This window comes from Conger conger, chromosome 1, assembly GCF_963514075.1.
Source record: "Conger conger chromosome 1, fConCon1.1, whole genome shotgun sequence".
Taxonomy (NCBI): domain Eukaryota; kingdom Metazoa; phylum Chordata; class Actinopteri; order Anguilliformes; family Congridae; genus Conger; species Conger conger.
In genome coordinates, this window is record NC_083760.1 from 18,782,760 (window position 1) to 18,798,821 (window position 16,062).

At 41.6% G+C, this 16,062-nt stretch overlaps 3 protein-coding genes across 10 annotated transcripts in view; 2 read left to right on the forward strand and 1 right to left on the reverse strand.

Annotated features, from left to right (window-relative positions):
• Positions 1 to 338: 338 nt before the first annotated feature.
• Positions 339 to 2,899, forward strand: LOC133141203 (ubiquitin thioesterase OTUB2-like). Its single transcript, XM_061261656.1, has 6 exons — positions 339 to 538; positions 705 to 791; positions 1,074 to 1,192; positions 1,299 to 1,383; positions 1,562 to 1,753; positions 2,010 to 2,899. The coding sequence occupies exons 1-6, from the start codon at positions 536 to 538 to the stop codon at positions 2,223 to 2,225; spliced, it is 702 nt and encodes a 233-aa protein (XP_061117640.1). The 5' UTR covers positions 339 to 535; the 3' UTR covers positions 2,226 to 2,899.
• ddx24 (DEAD (Asp-Glu-Ala-Asp) box helicase 24) lies at positions 2,400 to 10,015 on the reverse strand. Of its 3 annotated transcripts, none has more exons than XM_061261635.1 (10): positions 9,886 to 10,015; positions 7,583 to 8,442; positions 6,876 to 7,072; positions 6,521 to 6,845; positions 6,285 to 6,438; positions 5,002 to 5,514; positions 4,384 to 4,459; positions 4,109 to 4,297; positions 3,805 to 3,934; positions 2,400 to 2,912 (listed from the first exon to the last, which is right to left on the reverse strand). In XM_061261635.1, exons 2-10 carry the CDS (start codon positions 8,436 to 8,438, stop codon positions 2,659 to 2,661), a joined length of 2,694 nt encoding a protein of 897 aa, XP_061117619.1. In that variant the 5' UTR covers positions 8,439 to 8,442; positions 9,886 to 10,015; the 3' UTR covers positions 2,400 to 2,658. The 3 variants fall into 3 exon arrangements, with proteins under 3 accessions (XP_061117619.1, XP_061117628.1, XP_061117611.1); XM_061261644.1 differs by having other exon boundaries at positions 6,521 to 6,817; positions 6,863 to 7,072; XM_061261627.1 differs by having other exon boundaries at positions 6,521 to 7,072.
• Positions 10,016 to 10,085: 70 nt separating this feature from the next.
• ppp4r4 (protein phosphatase 4, regulatory subunit 4) overlaps positions 10,086 to 16,062 on the forward strand; it is a 35,674-nt gene continuing 29,697 nt past the window's right edge. For 5 of the 6 annotated variants that reach the window (XM_061261790.1, XM_061261820.1, XM_061261803.1 and 2 more), the window contains exons 1-2: positions 10,520 to 11,657; positions 13,569 to 13,642. In XM_061261790.1, the coding sequence (XP_061117774.1) occupies positions 11,553 to 11,657; positions 13,569 to 13,642 (179 nt within the window). In that variant the 5' untranslated portion in view covers positions 10,520 to 11,552. Of the gene's footprint in view, positions 10,140 to 10,519; positions 11,658 to 13,568; positions 13,643 to 16,062 lie in introns of those variants that run through there. The other variant, XM_061261811.1, reaches the window with a different exon arrangement.

The following is a 16,062-nucleotide window of genomic DNA, read 5'->3' on the forward strand; positions in this document are numbered from 1 at the left end:
GGAAATGATAGAGCTAATTAAATAGTTAAGAGCAGAAGTTAGTCTGAAAACCAGTAACATACATAGCCTTGCCCATCCCTGCCCTAAATATTCCGTCGCACCCATTTACGATGGTGGGACCACCACAACCAATTGTGAATTCCCACCTTGGTAGTTCCAGCCCACCTAGCAATTTGTAGGGCCAATTGTATTAAATTGTATTGTATTTCTGACTATGGCGCTCCTGCTGTGGATATCAGACATTTTTTTGGGAAGTAAGATTAATATGCTTTCGCATTGTGAACTGTCTCTTTAAATGAAAACCACGTGGGCATTTACGCGTTGTTACCGGAAGAAGATTCTAGACCAGTAGCTAATGGCCGTTGAATGGGAAATTTTGAATCAGTTCTCGTAATTCCCTGTAGTTTAGGTAGCTTCTGCATTTGTAGACCATTGTAAACCTCGATTGAAGTCACAGGATTATCTAAATACTTTGAATAAATTGCGGAGCTTGAACATGGTGTAGTAATTTGCTACTTACACCAGTACATCGGAAATGGTATGAAACTTTCACTGCACGGTTATACCTAGAAATTAATCTGACATTTCGTGCTTCTTAATCTACGTCACTAATGTTATATTACTAACACAGATCACATCACATTTTGTACTGAATGTATACATGATTTTATTATACTTAATTATACATATAACTGTGTTTTCAGACAAATGCCGTAGAGCTAGAGCTCGTTTCCAAAAAGCTGGACATTGTCACTCTAAGGATAGAGCACCCTGAAGATGAGAAGACAAAGGTAGAACAGTAGAACATTATGATTTCTTACTTGTAATCACTTGTAAAGCGTCTGCTAAATGACTAAAATGTAAAATGTAAATTAAAGGTTTATTAAGAGATCGCTTGTTTCCCTCCCTTGTAACACGTCAGGAAACGAACACATTTGACTTAAATTCGTGCACCAAACTGAATGTAAAAAATGCACGCTGAAACGAACGTGTTCGCATTTTAACTAGTCACATATTTGATTATCTTTGCATTGCTTTTTTCTGACTTCTGAACGGGCTGACTTATTTGATAGGAGATTTGGGAACATTATTCGTCCATTAGAAGAATCAAGGGAGATGGCAACTGTTTTTACCGAGGCCTAATATTTGGACATCTGGAGTTATTACTTCAAAATGAGAGGGGTATGCAAATGTAAGTTCCATTTAAATGGACCATAAATACGGTTACTGTCAAAATACTAGAAATTGTGAGAATGTTGCTGAACACCTTGCGCAAATTGTTTTGTTTTGCATTTCAGCTTCAAAGATGAATTAATTCAGACTGGTAAAGAGCTCTTGCTTGCAGGCTTTCCTGAAAGCTCATTTGAAGATATACTTAACACAGTAAGTGTACTGCTCTGTCCGCATGTATTATTACCAATGTGTTCAGATCATTTTGAGTTCAAATTCAAAATTATATCACTGCCATTTTAATTCAGCACAGTGTCCCATTCTACTGCCTGCTTGCTAGCAATATGTGAAGCCAATTTGTCCCAACATTATTATGCACTTGTCATTGCAGTTTGTCAGTGTTTTGGAGCGCACTGAAGCAGATAACCAGGACTCAACCCTGTTAAAGATCTTCAATGACCAGTGTATCTCAGATAGAATGGTACAGTACCTTAGGCTGCTCACCTCAGCCTACCTACAGAACCACTCTGAATTCTTCCAGCACTTCGTTGAGGCACCCAGCCTGAAGTCATACTGCACCCAGGTCAGTGTCTCAAGAAATTACTTTACTGCCCCCTTGTGGCTGACATTGCTATTACAGTAGGAGCCAACTGTTTAATCCAGACAAGCATCTGCTACTACCCCCCCCCCCCCCCCCCCCCAAAAAAAAACTTAGCAATGGATTGCAAGCTCCATACATAAACACTGTTGAGTTTTATATAATTAGCTTTTATAAAACCACACACTGTAATTTAAAGTACTCCATTTCCTTTTCTGGCAACTTGCTTTCTTATTGTCAGGAAGTGGAAACGATGGCGATGGAGTGTGATCATGTGGAGATCATTGCCCTCTCTGAGGCCCTGGGGCTAAGTATTCACATTGTGTCCATGGAAGCAGGTGATGGGCATCTCATCCACCACACCATTCCAGAGGGAGCCATTCCCTCCCTGCATCTCCTATACAAGACCGCTCACTATGACATACTCTACCCACGAACACATCCTGGAGAGTCTTAGGAGCAGACTTTCTTCTCAGGTTGGGTTATATTTAACCCTTTGAAGGGCATTACAATGTTCAGTTAAGAACATTCTGATCACATATTAATATAAAACCATGCCTTGTTGACTTAACAATACCACTGGCTTTGTAATCCATAAGTTTGTTCAAACACCACAAAGGTCCATAGGAAGAAATGTGTCCAGGGTTTTATAGAATTTTGCTGTCTTTTTAAAATACATATTTTCAATGTGCCCTACTGCTGTGCCATATGTAAAATACACATTGTATATTCAGATAGTTTTCCATGCCATATTTGATAAACCTTTCAAATATATTTTTTAAAAGTGAAAGATGTAATTATATACACATGTATATTAAACCTCAATTAATTCATTTCCATTTGCACTGTTATTACCCCTCAGGTGAAAATAAACAGTTTGGAGGGTGAAATCATTGTGCAGGTTGCTGTGGCTTCTTTTGTGGCTTCTTCTTTGCCTTTTGTTTCTGACTGATGACACTGTCGATGGCGGTCCTGACAGTGGCCAGAGGCAGCTCGGGCAGGGAGAGCTTTCCCATTTGCGTGGGGTACTTTGTCTTCATCGAGTTCTTAAAGACGGGCTGAGACAGCAGGTGCTTCAGGTGCCTCTTCATGCCCTTCACCATCTTCTGCTGCTGCATGTCGTCCTCTTCCGTTTTCCTGCCACCTGGAAGACACGCACAGACAGTCAGACATCAGCTTCAGAGACTACTGACGTTTAACCCCCCCCCCCCTCCCCCAAGCAATGTGGGTTTAAGGGCCTTGCTGAACAGTTGCACTGATCATATCGCAGCTACACCAGGGATTGAACCACCAACCAGGTCCCAGTCATGTACCAGCTGGCTACCAGCTGCCCCATTTTCATGTGCTTAAAGCAATAAAAATCTACAGTTCAAGGTAGATTTTATATACAAACCTTTTTGGTACTGTAAGAACCCCCCAAATACACCAAAAGGCGGAAGTATCCGAGAGGTGAAGGAAACGCATGTAGTCTGATCAATGCTACTGGAACAGGGTTAATAAAATTTGGTTCTCGTTTATCTGACTCCAAAAGATAAGTTCAACTGCTCCTCTGTTCTAACAGTTCACAGTTCCGCTGATGTTATCTCTGTATGCCTAACAAACCTGGTTACCCTTTGTAACACAGCTGGATGCTGACTCACAGGTAACTTGCATTACCTGTGGTTTATTTCCAAACGCTGTTTCAAGATCTTTATTCAGCAACCAGCGTACACCACCACCAATGACACCAAACTATTTCCCACAACATTATCTATCTAAAGACACCAAACACTATGTGGAAAACCCATGGTTTATAAAGTGCTATTTCAACTCATCAGTTCTGGGAGCATTCCACTGAGGTGGCAGAATTGTGCAGAGGCAGCGCAATGATGGGAGCAATAGTCCTGTATTGACGAGCACTGTCTTTTCATCAAACCATGCTAACCCTGTGTCAACATGGTCAACACAGTCTTTCCTTTTGGGCGTCTGCAGAGAGTCACACTTATGTAAAATGCCCTACAGTACCAAAGCATCATACAAAAAAAGAGAAAGTTTACCCAAGAGAAGGTCATCATCCAGTTCCAGCTCTAGTGCTTCTGCCGCTTGCTTGAACCAGGAATTGTGATGCTTCTCCCTGCTGTTGTGGTACTCAATCTTCTCTATCTTCCTGGCCATGTTGACGCGCTCCTTTTAAGGCAGGCACACAATATACACATTGTGTAAATACTGCATAACCTTTTTATATTATTGGCATTGCCAGTCATTTACCTAAAAAACAACCTGCTATAATACATAGTCAAATAATTCAATTGGCAACAGTAAGAGCTATCCCATTTTACAGCTAGCTGGGACTGAGCATACCTTAATGGCTGCCATGCACTTGGTCTGTATGGGAAACATGGGCAGCTCTTCCTCCTTTTCGAGCGTCCTGTATATTTTCTTGAAGTTCACCACATCGTCCGGTCCTATCAGCAGTAAGCTGAGGCCCTCCTTGGCTGCACGTGCCGTGCGGCCACTACGATGGACGTACGTCTCTGACGTTCGGGGCACCTGCAGGAAAGGAGTAAAAGAGCTCTAGCTGAATAGCTCCACGAGATGACAAATGAGAGCTGCGGAGGTTTCCGGATGCACCCCACCTGGTAGTGAATGACGTGCTGCACGTTGGGAATGTCCAGGCCTCGAGCCGCCACGTCGGTGGTGAGGAGGACGCACCTGCCACAGAGAAACAAACGAAGTGATTTTACCCGTTATGAACACAGGCGCCCTATAGAGAACTCATAGAAAGACCTAGGAATCACAATGCATTTCAATGGTCATGTGTCTTGAAAAACAGTCACATGATCAAATACAATGCTGGCATCGCATCTGTCTGTTAAGGGAGCTGTAACGTGCAGGTCGCATCCATCTGTTCAGGCAATATGCAACATGCAGGTTGCATCCAAGGGGTTAAGTCCAGTTTATAGACCACCAACAGCGTCACTACAACCGACAACATGCAACGGATGTTGTTGGTGGCAGTGACATTTGGTTTATACTTTGGTTTATACTTGGTGATGTTGACGACCACCACTGCATATATTGGGAGACAATAGAATGTTCTTGAACATTCAGCAATTTCAGTTGAGCGAAAATCTGTCGCAGGACTATAAACTGACCCTGAGGCCCAATCCTGCATCTAAAAAACAACACACTGGAAGCCCAGCACAACTTCACAGAAATACAGGCCACACCAGGCAGGCGGTGGGCTCCCTCACCTGTCCCTCTCGGCAAACCTCTCCAGGTTCTTGAGCCTCTGCTTCTGGTGCATGTTGGCGTGCAGAGGCAGAGGGGTGCAGTCCAGGATGGTGAGCAGGGAGCTGAGACGCTTGATACAGTCGATGCTGTTGGCAAAGACCATGGTGCGGCCTGGGTACTGGAGCAGGAAGTAGTACAGGTAGAAGTCCTTGTCGTCCTTGTCACAGTGGATTCGCGTCTCAGTCAGGGTCTCCACCGTGGTCTCCTTCCTGGTCAGGTCGATGACCTTAGGCTTGGCCCTGATGCCCACCTTCTCCATGAGGATCTCCAGCTTGCTGCGCTGGTCCAGCTTCTTGGACTTCTTTTGCAGGATGCGGGTCGGCGCTTTGTGCACCATGGTCAGAGTGGCCGAGAACACGAACGTCTGCCTCTCGGGGTTGTACTGAGCGTTGTTCAGCATCTCCAGAAGGTTCTCCAGCTCGGCAAAGTGGCCCTTCTCCACCATGCGATCGGCTTCATCGATCACCAGGCACCTGGAGAACACCGTATGTGTGTATCAGGTCACTGCTAGAGCATTCATTGGGTAATGCATAGGATATGACTGGAGATTATTTTTTCACATGAAAGAATTTGGACCCACAAGCAATGTAACCAATGGTGGTGATGTCCATCATGGCAGGCTTACTAAACAAGGACTTGTCAGTTAATACATTCACTTACAGTAGTATTCACAGCTGCAGTTTTTACATTTAATATTTTGATACTTTCAATACATGACACTTAAGGAATGCCTATCTACTCCCCATTCACTTTTGTTTTGATAGTGCAGACTAGGTGCTATAGACCAGAAATATTCATTTCTATATCAATTTCATGCTCAGAGACAACAAATGTGAGGGACTGAAAACTTGCAATCCACTGCATATATAATGGTAGAAACTGTGTTTTGGGTAAACATTGGTATGCGTGTGTTTTATGTTACCACAGTCATTCAAAATCCATTATTAATAGATTAGCAAATACATGCGGATAGCAACAGTTCCACAGGAACCATTTTATGAAATGTAATCCTTCATATGTTTCTGATATGAAGAATACAGTTGCCAAAGCTTTGGGTAATCCATTAAAGAAAACATGAATACAAGGACAAAAAAGGAGTCATTTTTTCTAAGGATAACTATCTGTAAACAGAGATGATGAATTCATATTTTAATTCATAGGAGCATGGAAAAGAAAAGCACAACAGTTCCCGAAACAATAGAGGATGTGTTGATGCACAAGATGAAATGTCAGAGTGGTGTACCTGAGCCGCCTGAGGTTCAGGAGATGAGGATGCCTCTCCTTGATCATCTCCCAGAGGCGGCCTGGCGTTGCAATTACAATTTCAGGCCTTCGATTAAGCAACCTATTCTGCTTCTGTGGAGCCATTCCACCCACAACGATTGCAGTTTTGATACCTGTGCACAAAGACAAATGCTTTTTTGACCATCTAGATTACAGTATGAGCCACATGCAAGGTTCATTGCATCTCACACTGACCTGTAAACTGTGCTACGGCATCAATGTGGTGCTTCACCTGGACGGCCAACTCCCTGGTGGGGGTGAGGACCAATCCCAGCAATGGCTGCTTTTGATTGTCTGGCACTTTTGTCACACCAGGAATGTCAAAGTCAAAGTCCACATCCTCAATGACTTTAACACACTGTAGCTTTTGAGAGTTGATGTCATCTGGCTCCATATCCTCTTCTGCTTCTTGCGATTCATCTGGGTCCTCTAGCTTTTCATCTTCTGCTTCCTCGTCTCCTGCTTCTGCTTCCGCCCCTTCTGCTTCCGCCCCTTCTGCTTCCGCCCCTTCTGCTTCCGCCTCTTCTGCTTCCGCCTCTTCTGCTTCCGCCTCCTGGTCAGAATCTCCAGACCTTATCTCAGTGGCCTCATTAGGCTGGTCCACATCAGGCAAATACAGACTCTTCACATCAGTCTCTGGGACAGGCAGGCTATCTGGCACCCCCTCACCCTGCATCTCCTGAGGTCTTCTCCACTCTAGGATGGAATGAATCATGGGTATTCCAAATGACAGAGTCTTACCACTTCCTGTGAAGAAAAAAAGTACACTTATTAAACTCACTTATTCCTCCTTACCTCTAGAGGTACTGGATATAACTATTCCATTCAGGACACTATTTATAGGCGACTCAGAATGAAACAGGATCATTAACAGCAACCCAACATTAGCGCTCATTTATATTCCAGCTACATTGCAAAGTAAATAATAATCTTTATGAACTCCAGTCTGCAGCTTTGACTGTTGCCAGGGTAACACTAATGGTGAGTTAGTTCTGCCAGGGTTGAGATCTGGAGCTTTATACTGATTCTTTTTAGATGATACATTATTCCTTGAGAGTAAATGATCAGTTGCAATGTTGACTTTTCTTACAAAAACCTCTGCTAAACAACAAGCTGAATTCAAATATTGTTCTGACATATTGTGTACCTTCAATTCATTATGAATATCAAAGGACATGGTTGAATAAGCAGCAACAACAGAAGGTGCGCACAGCAGACACAGATGCGAACCAACTGACAATACTTTTGAGCACCCACCAGTTTCAGCTGCTCCAAGTATATCCAAGCGATCTCGAATGGCTGGTGGTAGGGCCAGAGCTTGAATAGGTGTCGGAGAACTGAATCCAAGAGTGCTAAGTGCCTGCAGAACTGGCTCTGGGACAAAGAGATCCTTCCATGCAGATACATCTGCATCTGCACCTGAACCCAATTGCCCCGAAAGGGCAGCATTAGTCCAATTTCTTGCCCTCTTTTTGGGGAGTTTCATAGCTTTTTCAGGTGGTTCAATGTTGGTAGATGGTTTGAGTGTCTCTGTCTCTGGTTCCTTCACTTTTTTTACTTTCTTTTTCTTTGTTTTTGGTGCTTTAGTTTGGGGCATTTGAAAATTTTCCTCTGGATCCACAACCTTTTCTGGTTCAACAACCTTTTCTGGTTCAATATTTTCTTCAACCATCTCTTCCATTTCCACCTCAACACCTTTCACTTCAGAAGTGGAAATACCACTCTGATTGCCCTCCTTTTGAGCCTTTTTCTTTTTTTTCTTCTTTTTCTTCTTTTTTGGGGGCTGTACAGACTCTTCTTTGTTCCCACTTCCTCCTTCACCTGCCTCCTCTTCATCTCCTTGTACTTCTGCCTCTTCCATTGCTTTTCTTTTTTTGCCTTTCTTCTCCTTCTTATTTTCCACTTGTGTCGTAACCTTGGCAGAATCAACCAGGCGATAGTCTGTCAGCTCCTCAAAGCACACCAGCCCGCCCATGTCCTGCTCGGAGAAGAGACTGTGGTCCAGCTCTACAGCCTTCCAACTTCCCTTCACAAGGATACCCCGCTTCTTGGGCTTCACTCCATTTCTGAGTGCCTTCTTCTTGGGCTGAAACTTTTTTTTGGACATCTTCATTTTCCTGTTGATTAAGGACATTTGAAAATATGTATGTAGCATGCAGAGATCTTGTTAAAAAGTATAATGCCAACTGCCACAAATTATGCAATGCAAAGGTGGCCCTACTGCTGTACTTTCCAAAACACAATGCTTCATTAATGGGTCTAAATCTATAATTATACATGCAATACAAAAATATAATAAATACACTCACCCTATAAGGATTAGCCAATAAAAAGACAGCGGTGTTGTTGGTACAATTTAATGTTTCTCAATTAGCATTTGTAACCTCAAATATGTATCAAATGTCTTTCCTGCAGAGTAAGTTGTTCTTTGAGGAAAATCTTTTTGGTCAAGGGATTTTCCCCAAAAATTCACACAGAATGTCTACAATAGTGTTTAACAAGTGGTTACACATGTGTTGCCAGCCTTGAAAGCATGTTCACCAGGCAGTAACTAGCAACTAGTATGCACAAAAATGTAAATTGAGAGCTGTGATTAAAGCATGTGCGGCCATGAGAGTTCTCCTAACCTAGAGGTTCTAGACCCCTGTGTATGCTGCTTTTCATTCCGACCACAATCCCAGAATTTTAACAAGCATTTATTTTTTCTGAATTAGGTGCTTTTCGTGTTTATATGGATTATCTTTACCGTCTGTGCTTACTGTGATGTATTGCAAATAATTACATAAGATGAATGACTGAGGTTCAATGGACTCTTAATTGGGTCTCAACACATGCGTTTAATCTCTTCCACACTTTTTCCTTAAAACTCATTAACACAATGCACGTTTGGCTTTAGTTTGAGAAGTTAGAAAGAATGTACTCATTTTTATGCAATTGTTTGCAATGTAGCACACAATTCTTCGTGGCATGCATAACTACTTCTGATGTAACGTGGCATGAGAAGACAAATACTCGCTTTAAGCACCTAATTAAGAAAATATAACCGCTTATTAAAACGAAAACCAGCATACCCAGGGCCGAGTTTGGGAACAGCTGTCCTAACGTGACAGTTGAGGTAAATGCCATTTTAATTCAGGAAATTAAGTTCACAAACTGAACAGAATTACATTTTCCGATAGCTGAAATGCAACTGGCCAAAATTAGGAAGCTATTCTATGAAGCAAAACGACAGAAAATGATAATGTTCCATCCATAGCAAAACTGGCCCCGTACTAAAACAACGCAGCGAACCTTGAAGTACTTGAAGTAAATATAACGCCTGCTACATGCTACAATCCCTCGCTGGCGCGTACCATCTCTTTATAGTAAACTGCTAAACGTTAGATCTTGCTAGCTGCCACATCGCATAGTTAAATAAACGGTATCCGCGTGTGCCTACTAGCTATAACTGATTAGCTATCTAGGTTAGCTACAATCCTAAACAGACACGAGGAAACAAAACAGTAGTTGCAAACGCAGTCTAGACAGATATGAGAAAGAAACACATGTTATATATTTACCTCTCGGTTGAATAACAGGCAAATTATTGTCTGAAAAAATAGATTTTTACAAAGTGTGCGTTTAGTCGAAACTCATGTGCTGCTCTTCACGAGGGCGCAGCCATTTCGGATGACACCACGTGGTTTATTGTTGAACCAATCAGATGAGCGAATGATGAAATAACTTTATTAACAATTTACACACAAAATCTTCGGTTCTAGATCGTATGGTTGCCCCGTCTATGGGTCGCCCTCAAGCGAGCTGGTTTGTTCAGGTAGATGAGAAAAGATAGAGCTTGATGGTGGCCTCTTTAAAAGTTTATTTTTTATTATAATTACCGGTCTGTGGACTGTGGCTTTTCGGGGATTGTAGTTATATATCAAGTTGGCTACAGGTAGCCAGTGGCATAGATACATGCTAGACTAGAAATCTGTAGTGACAGGTGTAAAGCCTGGCGTCAGTCATTTGAAATGAGTCCTTATTATGTTATTTATATTTTTTGTGTGAATCGAGCCCTCCCCTACCTGCCAATATGTAGCCTATTTTTGCCGTAGACTACTGTCTTTCAGTGTAGTAAGTTTTCTGCTCTGCTGTGGCTGCGCGTCTCCATGGAGACCAGTTTGCTGCTGCTGCTGCAGCAGAAGAGCTAGCTAAATGTTACTTTGCCTTTGCGCGGTGTAGGTGCGTGTGTATGGACTGTGAATTGTGCATGTTGGTAGAGATCTCTCAAGGTTTCGTTTGCAAACGGAGGTGTATCGACATTGCGTTTGGATATTTAACTACCTCAGATGGACATTAGGGAATAAATCAATCGTTTGTTTGATACCGTTTTATGATATAACTTACCTATATTAACGTTGGTTAACGTTATTTGCTCACTGCCTGCTAATTTCAGTTGTAACATTACGTCGTGAACTGGAAAGGTAGCTCGCTGGCTGGCTGTGACAACGATGTCATAACAGTGAGTTAAACCTTGAGGACTGCATAATTGGAGATGAAGCATCGAGCTCAGGCGAAAAAGCGACTATGTTATGTAACGTTAGAAGGACAGACAATCAGGCAAATTTCAGAGATAGAAGGTAAAAGTAACAAGCTGGACTTGGAGGATAGCTAACATTAGCTAGCGGAAACGATTCCCATAATTTTATATCAGAATTTCTCAGACGTTAAGCAGCTGATTTGAAACAACCTTAACTACTGCTAGTTCTCGCAACGAAATGCTGAATTCGCATGGTCGCTTGGAAAAATGATGTAGTTGTATCAATATTATGTTACAGTAACAGTATATTACCACTCCAACCGTGTAGGTTTCTAGATAACGCTAAGGTTGGCTACATTTGTTGTCTCCTGGACCTAAGTTAACGTTTGATAGCTTACTGTTTCTTAACGTTATTGAAATTGGCAGAAAAGTTCAGCGGAAATGCTTGTTAGAAAAATAATTAGGAGATGAAGCTGTGTAAAATTAATTGCTTGCTAACGGATTAGCTAGATTGTTGCGTTTAAGTTAGAACCAGCCTGACATCATTGCAATCCTCCGGGTCAAGGCACCCAACCCGAGAAGGCTTTGTCGTGGGTGGATCATAGCTTTCCCCAAATCAAAGAAACCAATATTACTCATTCACAGTTAGGAGCCATGGTCACGATATAGCTTTAACCAGCGACCATACACTATAAGGGGAAAAAACTGATGTTCCTCAGCAAAATGACTTTCAACCAGTCCAGTTTGTTTGGGCAAATTGACGATCTACAGGACCTCGCAATCATCGAAAGACCAATACGAAGGAGTTTGAAGGTAGATGTCGTCAGTATTGTCGGTATTATTATATATACATGTTATTTGTTTTTTATTAACACGTGAACTATCTTCATTGCTGATTTGCGTTTTTATCCAACGTCATCGATTTATGTTGTTGGCTTTGGCATGCCAGCTATGCATTAGAAAAACTAGGTATCACAATGTGGTGCTATCTACCTATATGTTGACAGTAAAATGTCTAGCTTATCTTTTTGTTGGCAAGTAATTTTGTGACAGAATGTTCGTTACCGGTGGCCAAGTGAGTTGTGGTATTTTATTATTTTTATGTGTTAGCATCACTTGATGGCAGCACTGCATAAAACGGGACTCTAACATGAGATAAACCCACAACAACAACTATTATTATTGTTATAATATTCATCATTATAATGATAATAAATATTATTCTTATTATTAGTATTATTATTCTTGTGTAGATTCCGTCATATTAACGTGGTATTTCATACTAGCGCATCCTAGTCTCGCCAAATGGATATGAATTTAAAACTCATTGGACTGGGTTCTGTATTTCTGTGATCTGCAGAACTACATGTTTGATTTTAGTGCTGTAAACGTAGTTCATTTGGTACATGGAATTTAATCCAGTCCAGTCAATTGCACCCTTCTAAATAATCAAAATTCTACAGGAATATAATATTTCCCATCTCGATGTACATATTTTCAATGTCATGGGGGTGTATCCTGCTTAAACATTCCTCGTTGCAAACCACCACTTTCAGCTGGCTCCATGTAGCGGGGGTTGCCCACTTGGCTTTACTGCGTGACGCAGTTTCAGTCAGCAGTCAGCTTCATCGGTTCTCCCTCTCCCTTTGCTGCAGAGACAAATGGTCTGTGAAAATCCGCTTCTCAGTCCAGGGTATTTTGTGTACATCGATGTCTACATTCAATATATTTGTTTTATTTTGTTTGATCTTGTAAGCAATTTGATACTTTTAAAAAAAGTTTTAAAATAATGCAAGCTATTATATTTAATTTATAGTATATATGTACATTGATACTAATTGCAGTAATCATTTACTTGTACTATACAATGAAAGAACTATGTTTTTGGATTAGCTGCGTTTCTCTATCTGAATGGCTTTATTTAATTCACCTTTGCCAGTCCAGCTTGTACATTACCAAGGAAAGGCTTATTTCCATGCTGTGTCACAGTCTCACGGAGAAAGCGGTTTGAACAGAATGGAATTGTACATGTGGGGAGAATGCATCATATTTAGAGGGGGTGGGTGTTTTCTCTGAGCCTTGCCGCGCGAGGATCCGGAGGAGCATCACGGATAATGAGAGAAGCCTTAAAGTAACAGGCTACACCCACACTCCTCAGTCCCCACACACTCCTCCTACGCAGAGGGGGTGAAACGCAGTCTATCGTGCCTTGGTGAAAGAAATAAATAAAGATTTCAGAGCAGTGTGATTGAACTCTGCCCATGGCCTCTTGAGTGCAGTGGACCTTGTTGTCAGTGTGCATGCCAGTTTGAATGATGGAAACACCAGGCCGTGATGCAGTGGGGGTTGGCCGGGGCAATTGCACCTCACCTGCTCTCTGAGAGGCATGTAAGATTGTGTGTCCCATAAGATTTGTGGCTTGTGCTTGGAAATTTCAGGCCAGATCCTTGCATTGGCAGTGGCACACGTTGTCTCTGTAGAAAAGAGAATTTGGGACCACCTTTCAAAAAGCATTAGGAAGTAAAATAAATGCTGCTGGAAATTTGCCACAAAGCAGTTTTTTGACGGCCGCATTCCAGACATTTGTAGGCATTTGCTTAATAAGATTTGGTGTGGGCGCGTTTGATTTTTTTTTTCCTCCTGTTTTCTAAATGTATCTGGTGTTTCAAAGCCTCAGTCACAGTCCTCAAAACCTTCTCTGCTCTTGTGTGTCTCATTTCCAAGACTGCGGAGGAGATTGAGAAGCTGACGGTGGATGAGGATCTGAATGACATTGAGAGAGCGGTCTATCTCCTCAGGTAAAGAGAGAAGGATATGAGCCACTTGTAACAGACATGGGTCATCAGAGTACTGTGCTTGTCTTTGTTGTGTTTTGACTTATGGCATATATGGATTGATTTATACAGTTTGCTGCCTGTATAGATCTTCAATGATTAACTGTCTGCACTAATCTAGTTTGGGTTTTGTAACCCAGGAACTCTTGAAAACCTTGCTGAAACACATCCACATTATCCTTGCATTCATTAGAATATAACAGTTTTGATTATCAAAGCCAGCACTGTGTTGTTGATGTTTTTCAAAAGCAACTAAATTCAGCAGGTCGTTAGATTTAAGTGATAGCTGATACTACAGTGAAACTGTATCTAGAGTCCAGTCCTGCACGTTTGCCAAAGCCTGCCTAAAACAATGACACATGAAACGGACACCTGGATAGCATTTATACTGTCTGTTCCTTATTCTGTCTTCGTAATAGTAATTGTCAGGTTATCTGGAGAGTGGAGACACATGTCTGAACCTTCTCGTGCTGTGTTATCCAGGAGCGCAACACTGCACATCTCTGTCAGAATGGTTTACAGATAACAGTTTTATTTGTGGGTTTTCCGTTCAGACCTCACCCTTCAAATGACATTGGAACACAGTTTGTATACTGAGTTGAGCAAGAATTTCTGATTAAAGAGAATGTCTTGGGTGTGCGGTAGGCAACATGAAGCTTACAGTGTATGTACATACAGTCTTTTCATACTTTTTATACATAGCCCCCCCCATTTTAGGGGACTGAAAGTAATTGGACGGTTGGCTACTCAGCTGCTTCTGAATAGTCAGGTGTATTCAATTGCTTCCTTCTTGCAGGTATAAGAAAGCTGTTATTGGCATTTTTCAATATGAGACCCAGAGTTGTGCCAATGACAGTCAAGGAAGCCATTATTAGGCTGAAAAAACAAATCCAATGTGCTGGACTACAGAGCCAAGAGAACAGTTCAAATACATATGGACTGCAATGTATATAATGTCAATATCTGTAGACATTGTACTGTCCTCATATTGGGACAGAACAAACAAAAGTTAATGCCTCCTTTTTATAAATAACATAAATTAAGTTGCAGTGCTTTACTTGGTATTTAGAGGCATTTTCTTGGTGAGATACTGAAGAAAGTACATTAACATTTAGGCATTTAGAAGAACTCATCTTTAAAACGCATTAGTAGATCATTAGCTTATCTTCTTTTTTCATGCAGTCCATTTATATAGTGGATATTTACTGAAGTCAGGTACCTGGCAGCACCTCAACCAGGAATTGGACCCACAGCCTTGGAATGGCAAACTCTGGCTTCCCTAACCATTATGCCAGGGATCATGAAATCACGGTCCGAAGAAATTCCAACATTTACTATGGCCGTTATTTAATTTACAATATATTTAATTCATGAAGTATAAACTGAATGTCACTGTGACCCGCGACGGTTGCCTGACGGAGTATAAACCAGCCTTAATTGTTCAGTTACTCACCTGGGAGAGAAGAGACCATGGCCAGATTTGGATTTGAGTTCCAGATTTGATTATGACTGCCCTATGCCATACTGCCATGCTTTATACTACATTGTCACTGTACCCCACTTTCCGTTACAAATACGACATGGGGTTTAGTGTATGGTCTTAGTCAATAGTTGAAGGCCATAAAGGGCACTTAAGTTTATCCTCAGTACGAATAAACTTAAGTGCCCTTTATGGCTTACAAATATGACATGGGGTTTAGTCTATGGTCTTAGTCAGTAGTTGAAAGCCATAAAGGGCACTTAAGTTTATCTTCAATAAGAATAAAGCCTCAGGATGTTGGATGCACCAAGCATTTATCAATCAGGTTTTTACAGGCTAATCTATTTTGGTCAGACCGTAAGTTGGTCCCTTCTTTGACGTGCCATCACACAAGCGGATGGGAAATGCATGGCTGCAGAAAATGCATGGCTGCAGTTGTAAAATGTGATTGTCTTCATGGATTTGCTGTGGCAGCTGTCATAATTCTTTTGAGGCTTGCAGAACATTGTTTTTTATAAGTCTACTCAAGATTGTTAGATCGTTACCATGAACTACCTATAGACATTTAAAAAATATTTTTTTCAAGTAAATGTGGCCTCGTCCCAGTTGCCTTTATAAATTGCCCTCGTCACTTTAATATTGTTGTGATGCACGCTGTATTTGTCACCCTGGTACAATCAGCTGCTGGTAATCAAACACGCTGTTTGATCGCAAGGTAGATTGAGAAACCCTTCCTTTGTTTACCACCTCAAGAAGAAGCAGCATTTGTCTTGCACTAGAACTCGTGATTGAACTATCTATGCTGGGAAAAGATAGTGGTTTTCATTTGTTAGCTTTTCCCCCAGCATGGATTCAGCATATTTGCCTCTCAATGCATTTCTACTTGGCACCTGGGTAAGGGAGA

Excerpts from the sequence above, each read along its gene's own strand:
- LOC133141203 (XM_061261656.1), top strand. Across the intron at positions 792-1,073 it reads CTGAAGATGAGAAGACAAAG|GAGATTTGGGAACATTATTC; the intron begins GTAGAACAGTAG and ends CTTATTTGATAG. Across the intron at positions 1,384-1,561 it reads TTGAAGATATACTTAACACA|TTTGTCAGTGTTTTGGAGCG; the intron begins GTAAGTGTACTG and ends TTGTCATTGCAG.
- ddx24 (XM_061261627.1), bottom strand. The coding sequence starts at position 8,438 with ATGAAGATGTCCAAAAAAAAGTTTCAGCCCAAGAAGAAGGCACTCAGA. Across the intron at positions 7,073-7,582 it reads ACTTGGAGCAGCTGAAACTG|GAAGTGGTAAGACTCTGTCA; the intron begins GTGGGTGCTCAA and ends TTTTCTTCACAG. Across the intron at positions 6,439-6,520 it reads TGCCGTAGCACAGTTTACAG|GTATCAAAACTGCAATCGTT; the intron begins GTCAGTGTGAGA and ends CTTTGTGCACAG.